This window comes from Myotis brandtii, unplaced genomic scaffold, assembly GCF_000412655.1.
Source record: "Myotis brandtii unplaced genomic scaffold, ASM41265v1 scaffold123, whole genome shotgun sequence".
NCBI lineage: Eukaryota > Metazoa > Chordata > Mammalia > Chiroptera > Vespertilionidae > Myotis > Myotis brandtii.
In genome coordinates this window covers 18,384,722-18,395,236 of record NW_005354291.1, presented here as the reverse complement: position 1 = coordinate 18,395,236, position 10,515 = coordinate 18,384,722, and the positions used below count along the sequence as shown (strand labels likewise).

The following is a 10,515-nucleotide window of genomic DNA, read 5'->3' as shown; positions in this document are numbered from 1 at the left end:
AGTAACTTTTACACCAGCTTCCTACCAGTGGAACCTTCTCAGAAAAACTCTTCTTACCACTCAGCATTTCAAAATTAGTTTAAATGGGCCACTCTTCTACAGACAGCAAATTAAACCACTTAACTTACTGAAAAGGAGTGGAACGGTTTCAAAGAAATAGTTGAGAACATCTGCAAAAGGCAACTGGGACAACCATACAAATAAATAAGAACACACAATTCCATTTAAATTATGAAGGCATTTTCTTTAATTTATCTAAACATTTTACATTTATGAAGTCATTTATTTCAGAGCAAATCTAAGCTCATCATATTAAATTTAAAAACATTACAGTATTTACAAACTTGCTGATATAAATACAAATATTGTGCTGTTTTCTTTTCAATACCTGCCAGTAAAAAAGGCAGATCAGTCTTATCTCTTTGAAGATCCTCATTCCTTCTTGAACACAATGAGGAGCCCTAAGGGGAATGCACCTCACCCTAAATGTTCCACCCTCACAGCTTTAGACCCTCAACATTCTTCTTCAGGTTCAGTAGCTCCTTTTCCTGCCTTCTTTTCTCCAGTTTGAAGGCTAATTTGTTAGCTTTCTTCTCTACTCTCCGTTCCTGTACAAGAATACATTCACGTTATTCAAATCTTCAAACTGATTCAGACTAACTTTACAAAAGAAAATTCGCATGACCTCCCTGCCACCAGCTCTCTGTAAATCTCACATCTGAGAAAAGTCCTTTACCTTGCGCTCTTCCTTTATAGCTTGCTTTCTTGCTCTTTTATCTTCTTTGCTTTCATTTTTAGAGCGTGGCTGGGTTGACACCTTGGGCAGATCACTGTCATTAATCATCTGCATTCGTTCAATTTGCTTTGCTGTGAATCCTTTCTGAGGTAAGACATTGAGAGGTATTCCTGTCTTAGAAGATATTCGGATTTGTTTGGGCTGAAATAAAGACAAAATGGCTTAGGGTTATTTCCCATTCCTATTAAAAAATAGCTCACTTACAACATTGTTGTTGCTTTTCCTAATGGTGTTGGGAGCCACTAGAGATAAAGCTGATGTGAGAAAATAATTTGTACACTTCCTTTCCTGCATTGAGTATTTCAAACAGCTCAGGACATTAGCACTTACCTTTGGTTCATACTTAATAAGTTGTGGATGGTTATATAAATTTGAGTATGTACCTAAAAAAAAAAAGTCACATATTAATAAGTAGACTTTCAGTTCAGCAAAACACTACTGAGTTCCTACTATATTCCCAGCTTTAGTGTTTTCATAGTTTAAACTAACAATGGAGTCTCTCTTATAAATATTTTCATATTGTTTATAACAGAAATACTTATTTCCCCATTATTTTCACAAAATATATACTAAGATACTTACTACAAATGGATTCACAATCCCACTTCTCCTTGACTTCTTCAAGAACGACAGTGACAATCTCCTCCTCCTCAGACCCATCAAGTTCATTCACAGGCAAGTCTTGATCCTCAAAGGGTTCTAGAGTACTCAGTTTTACACAACTTGTGGTTAAGTTTTCAAAAATGAAAATAGGAGAAAAAAGAACACCACCCATGTTACTGGATGTTACTCAACCTGCACTTAAAGAGCTATGGAAACAACAGCAATTTTTAAAAACCCACACACTCAGGTGTCCTGCTTCTCATTTCCTGTCACAATTAGCTTTGTTTCCCTGCCTTTTGCTTCCAGTAGGTTCTGGCTGTTCATTCTGCTGACAGGAAGGAAAAACCTATCTGCGTTTTTGCAAGGATATAACACATTACACATAAAGGCGCTTTTCTAAAACATAATCTTTTTTAAAGCCTCAAAAAGCATTAGCCCATCTGTCCCTCCGAAGGATTCAAATAATTCACTCCAAGTATGCAGCTCTTACCCCGCTGCAGGATCTGCGTGATAGTGATCATCAAACATCAGACCTCTCTAGCAGATGTAAACACCTCATTAGTTTCTCAGAGGAATCATTTAATGTGGGTGCTGATTCACCCAACATTTGGCTGGAAAGTTCTACTAATCCGGCTGGAGAGATACACTCTTGTCTTTCTTTAAGCCATAAATACCTACTCCTCAGATGCCTGGCATTTCAGGAAGATAAAGAATGTATATACGAAGTCAAATAATTCTTTAGCCAAAGAGGCTAGAGGCACCATCTCATTCTCATTCTCAAGTGGAACGTGACCTTGTACACTTCCCACTCTCACCCTCAGTTATTGATCATTACTCTTGGACAAGTTCCAGAGAAAGTGGTTCTCAGTATGTTCCCATCCAATGTTATGTTCAGTTTCAGAACTCTTAATATGAAAATGGAAGCCAAAGGTTATGGAAAATGTACCATCTTCTTAATTTGGATTCTGACTAGGTGATTTTCAATTCACGTGCACAATTACTTTATTTGAAAATGAAAAAAGCAGGTAAACAAGGAAAAGTCACCATACTTCTCTGCCTTATCTTTATAGTAGTCATTCAAAACTTCCTCTAAGCGACTGCTGTCTACTTGAATGGAACCTTCCAATTCAGCATTATCCAGAGCTCCAATTTCATCATCATCATACTGCTCATAAAACTTGAATATAAAGAGAGAAGATACCATGAAAATAAATGTATTCAGTAAGAATACAGCACTTAAAGGTTATCCTACACAACATAGGCACCACTATGATCACAACTACAATGAAAATATTATCAGGATTCAATACCATAACAATATGATGTGGAAGAGGTTCTACCTATCACTTTTAAGATTCTAAGTAGGTTGCCATTTAACATGACAATGAAGACAGTTACTCCATTCAGCTTGGAGAGCAAAATGCTAGGCAGAAATCTTTACTCAGAATATTTTACAGATACTTTCAAATTCATTAATTTTGCAAACTAATGTACAAAGTTCACTTCTTTTTTTAGATGATGTTTACTGTATTATTCAATGATGTTCACACCACCAGGCTTTGTAAGAGAGTAAGCAGGGTGATGTAACTCATGAAATGAGGTTATTCATGGTAACAGTTTGCTTATTTCTCTGAGAAGAGGGAAACTAGTACTTAGTGAAATGCAAAGTTAGAACCTTTATCATAGGAAGCCAGCCATCCATCCATCCATCCATCCATCCATCATTTACTGAACAGTTCAAAGTTTAAACTCCTACCACATGCCAGATACCACTTTAGGCCTTGGGATGTATCAATGAGCAAAAACATACACACAAAAATGGGGAAAAATGGCATTTCCTTTATGCTTAGTCCAATGCTTAATCTCAGGAACTGTGACTGAAGAGGTTTGGAATCAAAATATTATCAGTCTAAGAGCAAAATGGGAGGTTTGATAAGCCATCTTTTGACCTATCTGCATTCCTTCCAGAATTAAAATTAAGGTGGTTTTATGGTCTGTTTCAATAAAAGTTATTGGCTGTTTCTCATGCTGAAAGTTCTAGCGTTAGGTTCCAATGTCATATATAATTTACTAAAAACTAATATTAAAAGGCCCTTGATTGGGACCTTACCTTCTCAAACCTTTCATCATGTAAGGTCAGCTGTTCATTTCTCCTCATAACTGAGGATGTCATAGAATACTCAGTAAAGCGACTTTTCGTTTCCTCTTCCCAGAACAAGTGATTTTCTAGAGCCCCCGGAGTTTTCCCAGGGGTAGACACATCCTCATCTGAGAATGAACCTGCAGAGTCATAGTCATTGTCATCACTGCCTTCTTCCTTCTCATCGTCCACATCTGCCCACTCGCTGCCATCTTCCGCCTCTGATTTCCTAAAGTCAGAGTCATAAATTAACTGTCAAAACAACTTGAGAAACAACAGAACCCAATGCCTTTACACAGTAAAACCTGAGGGTGTTTCAGGGAGGATTATTGTTTAGGGAAAACAGCTGTGCTGCTTGACTAGTCTGGTCTGGCATGGTTGGAAAAGTGATGAACTAGCAATCAGGCAACTTGGACTTTAGCCCCACCTACTGATGGCTTGTATCTCACATTGTCTGCTGAAACACAGAATTCTCAGACTCAAGTCCTGAAGGTCTCTTTCAGCTGTAGCGTTCTATGGTTGACATCCTATTAAAGAAGCAGCCGTCAGGTCATCCTGCTTTGAAACAAACCAAACATACCGCACATCCATTCCCTCTTCCTCTTCTGTTGGCTTATTGGCCTGAAGAATAAAATCATCTTCAAGCAGATTAGCTGGATCATCAAAGTCAAAATCATCATCAAGGGCTGCGACAATGTCAGGATCAAAATCCAGCCGAGGCCCTAGATGAAAAATAAAAATTAAGTAATAACTCCCCAAGAAAGCATCATTCCTTCATTTAACTAACATAATCTGAGTACCTATTATATGCCAGAGTATAAAAGAATAATTAAGAACTCTAAGTCAGTCAAGTGAGGGAAAGAGATGGATGACTGCAAATAAAAGAAAAAGGGGGGCCCTAGCCGGTTTGGCTCAGTGGATAGAGTGTCAGCCTGCAGACTGAAGGGTCCCAGGTTTGATTCCGGCCAAGGGCACATGCCCGGGTTGTGGGCTCTATCCCCAGTGGGGGGCGTGCAGGAGGCAGCCGATCAATGATTCTCTCTCATCATTGATGTTTCTCTCTCTCTCCTTCTCCCTTCCTCTCTGAAATCAATAAAAAAAGAACTATATTAAAAAAAGAAAAAAGAAAGAAAAAGGGGAGGGGTTTGAAGGGGAAAAACCCTTCCATTACAGATCTACAATGTTAAACTGTCTAGTAAGCAAAATTCAAAGCTTTGACCTGTAGGAAAAAACTGGACTTTAAATTCACCTGTCAGAAATAACTCTCACCAGTTAGAAGTCCCTCAAATTAAATATCTGTAGCCTATTATATTATACCTTGTCTTCTCAGACTGAGATTTTAGTAAATCCCAACCCGTTTCTTCAGCTAGGTTCTTCTATAAGTAAAACCACTACAGAGTTCAAGGAGAAGTTTCATGTCCAAACCTGTAAACTGACATGGCTTCCAACACCCTCCCATCATGGCTCCTGCTTGGCTCTCCAGCCTCAGCTCCTAGTAATCCTGACCCTTCACTCCAGGCATGCCCAGTGTGTGCAGTTTCCTCTATTCATGCTGTCCTGCTTTTGCACAGTTGTCTGCACAGAATACCCTCTTTCCCATCCCACTCTCCTTCATCTACCTGCTTAACTTAGCCCTAAGAAATCAACTTGGACATGCTTTCCCTAGGAAAACTCCCCCAGGCTTGGTTGGTGCTTCATCATTTACCCATTTGTACTGTAGTGGTAATTACCCATTTATTGTCTATCTTTCCCAACTTAGGGCAAATTCCCTCTGGTCAGGGACTATGCTATTCTGGTTTAACCAAAACCCTGTCAAACAGTGGCAACTCAAAAACCTGTAGAATGAATTAATAAATGAATGCTCAATGGCAAGTTTACTCAATAAGGGTTGAGGGACTGGGTGAAAAAGTGAGAAGATTAAGAAGTACAAATTGGTAGCTAAAGAATAGTCATGGGGATGTAAAGTACAGCATAGAGAATACAGTAAATAATACTGTAATATCTATGTATGGTATCAGATGGGTACTAGATTTTTCAAGGTGATCACTAAGTTATTTAATGCCCAATCATTAAGTTATACACCTGAAACTAGTATCATATTGCATGTCAACTGTACTTGGAAAATAAAAAGTTAAAGTAAAAAAAAAAAAATTGTTCTCATCACAAAAAAATTTTGTAACTACATGTTAACAATGTAGTCTTGTGATAATCATTTCATAATATATAAATCAAATTATCTGTATATCTGAAACTAATGTAATATGTCAATTATATCTCCATCTATAATAATGAAAGCGTAATATGCTAATTAGATTGGACAGCCAAACAACCTTCTGGACGTCCTTCTGGATGAAGCTGGAGCTGCGAGGGCCGAGCCCCTTGCACAAATTTCATACATCGGGCCTCTAGTCTGTCTCTGTCTCTCTCTCTCTATATATATAAGCCTAATATGCAAATTGTCCCCAAAGGAGTGCACCTGGAGACCGATCGCTTGCTATGACATGTGCTGACCACCAGGGGGGCGGCGCGGAACGAAAGAAGGCCCTGGCCAGCAGCGGGAAGGCCCTGATCAGCCAATTGCCGGCTAGGCCTAGGGACCCTACCCATGCACAAATTTTGTACACCGGGCCTCTAGTAAAATATATTAACCATTGGGAAAAAATTAAAGCTATTTAAGAAAACAAAATGAACACTACTTCTGTGTTTGTTCTAAAATACGTTGGTACTGCAAAAAAAACCCAACGAACATAAACATAATTTTTCAGTGTATGTGAAACAGATGGATAAATGGGACGTCTACATAAAACGGAGGCCCAGAACAAAATGAACACTACTTCTGTGTTTGTTCTAAAATACGTTGGTACTGCAAAAAAAACCCAACGAACATAAACATAATTTTTCAGTGTATGTGAAACAGATGGATAAATGGGACGTCTACATAAAACTGGAGGCCCAGTGCATGAAATTCGTGCATGGGTAGGGTCCCTATGCCTGCCTGGCGATCTGGGCCAATGGGGCCTTCTGGATGCTGGCCGGGGCCTCCCTTCCCCAGCTGGGGCCTTCCTTCGTTCCGCGCTGGCCCCTGGTGGTCAGTGCATGTCATAGTGAGCGATCAAACTCCCGAAGGGACAGTTTGCATATTAGACTTGTGTGTGTGTGTGTATATATATAGAGGATACTTCCATATTCTTGGGAAAACGTTTTGTGGTCAGTGCACGTCATAGCGAGCGATCAAACTCCCGAAGGGACAGTTTTCATATTAGACTTGTGTGTGTGTGTGTGTGTATATATAGAAGATACTTCCATACTCTTGGGAAAACGTTTCTTCTTTTAATCCTCACCTCAGGACATGTTTTTGTTTTTGTTGTTGTTTGGTTTTAAATCCTCACCCGAGCGTATGTTTATTGATTTGAGAGAGAGAGGTAGAGAGAAAGAAAAATCAAACTGTTGCCTCCCATATGCACCCTGACCAGGGATTGAACCCAAAACCTAAGTATGTACCCTGACCAGGAATCAAACCCACAACCTTTTTTGATGTACGGGATGACACTCCAACCGAGCCACACCCAGTCAAGGCCTGGGAGAACTTTTAAAAGCTAACATGAAGTATTTCCAAGATCACACTATATGTATGTAAGGCTAATTGAATATTATTGTTTCCTTCGTAAGAGGTTAGGTCAAGGTTAAAAGTCCCCCACTATATCATGAAAAATAATCTTTCCTACTTTCCTCTCTAAATAGGAACTTCAAAGACTAAGAATTTGATGACAATAAAAGAAAAGAATGCTAATCACACTCATCCCTTCCTAACCATCTCTCATCTGAATTGAGACACATCTCAATTGTTTCAACACTTTATCAGGAACAAAACTCTGAATTATTACTATACAAAGTTTCTTTTTGTAAAACACAGCTCCACTGAAAGGGAAAATAAATTAAACACACCTGAAACAGGAGCTGCTTTATTTAACAATCCAACATCTTCCTCAAACTCTGATGCAAACACTGATGAAGGCAACTTAATTCCAGTGGTCTTGAAAAAAAGAATTACACAATGGTTAGTTTATTCAACAATACTTCTGGAACTACTTTACTGGGCTGGAAAGTGTTCTCCCAAAATTCATGGTCACCCAGAAGCTTAGAATGTGACCTTACTTAGAAACAGGATCCTTGCAAATGTAATCAGTTAAGAGGAGGATAATGGAGTATGGTGGACCCTAGTCCAATGACTGGTATGTCCTTCCAAGAAGGCCATGTGAACACAGGAAGACACACAGGGGAGGATGCTGGAGTGACGCATCCACAAGCCAAGGAACATTAAAGATTGCCAGAAACCACCAGAAGTGAGGAGACAGTCAGGGAACAGATTGTTTCCGAGCCCCCAAGAAGGAACCTACCCTTCGGAAAGCTTGATTTCACTTCTGGCCTCTACAATTGTGATAGAATAAATTTCTGCCATTTTAAGCCACCCAGTGGTAATTTGTGACAATGGTCCTAGGAAACTAATACAATCACATTCTGAATTCTCTCACTTGTGCTCCAGTTATACATTTTAAACATGTATATTCCACCATCAGCTTCAAAGCAACTTCCCTGCAATACTTCACAAAGCTTTCTCCAGTATACTATTCCATTTAATCCTCACAACCCCTTGAGGAATCAGCATGTTTTAGTGAGGTTCTGGGATCCACAATATTACCTCACGTCCCTTCCTCTGATTGGAATTTTCCTTCCTCTTCAATGGAACCCACCCATTAGTGGCTAGCTCAGTTCCTCCTCCCTCCATGAAGCCCTTCTTGATTACTGTCCTAGAACTTCCCACTGCTGTGGACTCCCCTCTCTTTATACACCATACAATCTACTTCAATGTGTACTGGCACATATTTTCTGACTAGTCCTTATGCTTTAGTTTCACCTTTTCAACCAAACAGTTAATAATGTGAGGGTCACCAGCACATGTTATCGGTCCATGTACCTCACCACCCACTCTGTCCTCAGCTGAGCAGCAGGCATGAAGCTGAGATGTACGTTCTCACTGGCTCACAGGCAGCATGCTGCACTGAAAGCCTCAGAAGAGCATGAGCAAAGGCCACATACAGTAGTGCATACCCAGCAAGCTGTTATGGCTTCCAAAGTGAGTTACTCTATGGCATAAACTTGGGCAAATACCTGGTATTCTACTATCGAGTCCTTTTAATGTATTTAGTTTTTCTACTGATTTCAGAGAGAGGAAGAGAGAGAAAGAAACATCTATTTGTCGTTCCATGTATTTATGCATTCGTTGGTTGCTTCTTGTACATGCCCTGACTGGAGATCAAACCTGCAATCTTGGTGTATCAGGACGTGTCTAACCAACTGATCTACCCTGTCAGGGCTATGGAGTCCTTTTTTTTAGCAAACAGACTTACTAGATATAATTCACATACTATACAATTCACCCACTTAAAATGTACAATGTAATGATTTTTTTGTATACTACATTATTTTGTAAAATTGTGGTAAAACATATATGTGGTCTTTAAAAAAGATACTTTGCAATTATTAATCCTTGGAATTTAGCGGTTTAGAAGGGAGGATCACCTTGTTTTTAGTGAATTTACCTTTGGAGATGTTTCTAAATATTGAGAAACAGTCAAAGAGTGTACACAATTAAGAGTTTAGATCAGGGGTCCTCAAACTTTTTAAACAGGGGGCCAGTTCACTGTCCCTCAGACCGTTGGAGAGCCGGACTATAGTTTAAAAAAAAACTATGAACAAATTCCTATGCACACTGCATATATCTTATTTTGAAGTAAAAAAACAAAACGGGAACAAATACAATATTTGTATTTGCATGTGGCCCGCGGGCCGTAGTTTGAGGACCCCTGGTTTAGATAGTGATTAAAAAGAGGAATGGGATTCTTTTTATTGGTTGTAGTAGCTCCTAAATACAGGGGTGGGCAAAAGTAGGTTAAATTACCAACCAACATTACTTAAAGATAAGTCATAAGTAAGGATACAAAATGATAATAATACAAAAATAAGTAATACCAAAAAAATAAACTCTTTGGAGTACTCAGGACTGTAAACCTATTTTTGCCCACCCTGCTTTCTACCACGGCAGCACCTGCTTTCCTCCACGTGAAAATCAGGGGCTACTTAAGCAGTACTAATTTTTGTACTGCCTTATTTTCTGTTTTTTTTAGGGTTTATTCAAGATTTCTGATTTAATTTTAGTGGTTTGTTACAAATTACTTTAAGATTAAAAAAGCTCATGGGACTCATGTACATTTTTGCACTGTGCTACAGAAAGCCAATGGCAATTTTGTCTTTAAAGATAATGCATACATCTTTATAAACATCATTGAAGTGTCCATTTAAGAGCCTTATTCTGTTAAAAGTGAAATAAACCAGTCAGAGAAAGACAAATACCGCATAATCTCACCTATATGTGGAAGCTAATGAACAAAATAAACTGACGAACAAAACAGATACTTTGAGGCATGGATACATGTAACAGACCGACAGATGTCAGGGGAAGGGGGACTGAATGAAAGGTGAAAGGATCAGCCAAAAAACATATACACATGACACAGAGACACAGACAACAGTGTGATATCAGCAAGAGGGAAAGGAGGGTGGTAACTAGGTGGAGATGGGCAAAGGGGATGGGGATAGACTTTGCTTGGGGAGATGGGTGCATGATGCAGAAAAAGGAACTTAAACTGGTAGCACTAATTTTATATAATTAAAGGGTAATATGCAAATGGACACTAATGGCAGAATGACCAGAACGACTGCTCAACCAGTCACTATGAGGTGCACTGATCACCTCTCGGCCGGCAGGCTCCCATTCCCTAACGGCGAACGGGGAGCCAGGGGTGAGTGGCAGGGGATGCGGGCGGCGCCAGGCCAAGGCTCCCACCCTGCTGGTCGCCCCACACACAGAGGGCGACCCACGGTAGGGGCGGGGCCAGCTAATGGGTGGGAAAGGTCG

The 10,515-nt window shown here is 39.6% G+C and overlaps 1 protein-coding gene across 1 annotated transcript in view; it reads right to left on the bottom strand.

The window, feature by feature from the left end:
* Nucleotides 1-223: 223 nt before the first annotated feature.
* Nucleotides 224-10,515, bottom strand: part of LTV1 (LTV1 ribosome biogenesis factor) — a 13,631-nt gene continuing 3,339 nt past the window's right edge. Inside the window, exons 4-11 of the mRNA XM_005859086.2 lie at nt 7,485-7,572; nt 4,120-4,261; nt 3,510-3,768; nt 2,449-2,576; nt 1,379-1,518; nt 1,127-1,179; nt 737-937; nt 224-608 (exon numbers count right to left, since the gene is read on the bottom strand). Coding sequence (XP_005859148.1) covers nt 498-608; nt 737-937; nt 1,127-1,179; nt 1,379-1,518; nt 2,449-2,576; nt 3,510-3,768; nt 4,120-4,261; nt 7,485-7,572 — 1,122 coding nt within the window. The 3' untranslated portion in view covers nt 224-497. The remainder of the gene's footprint in view (nt 609-736; nt 938-1,126; nt 1,180-1,378; nt 1,519-2,448; nt 2,577-3,509; nt 3,769-4,119; nt 4,262-7,484; nt 7,573-10,515) is intronic.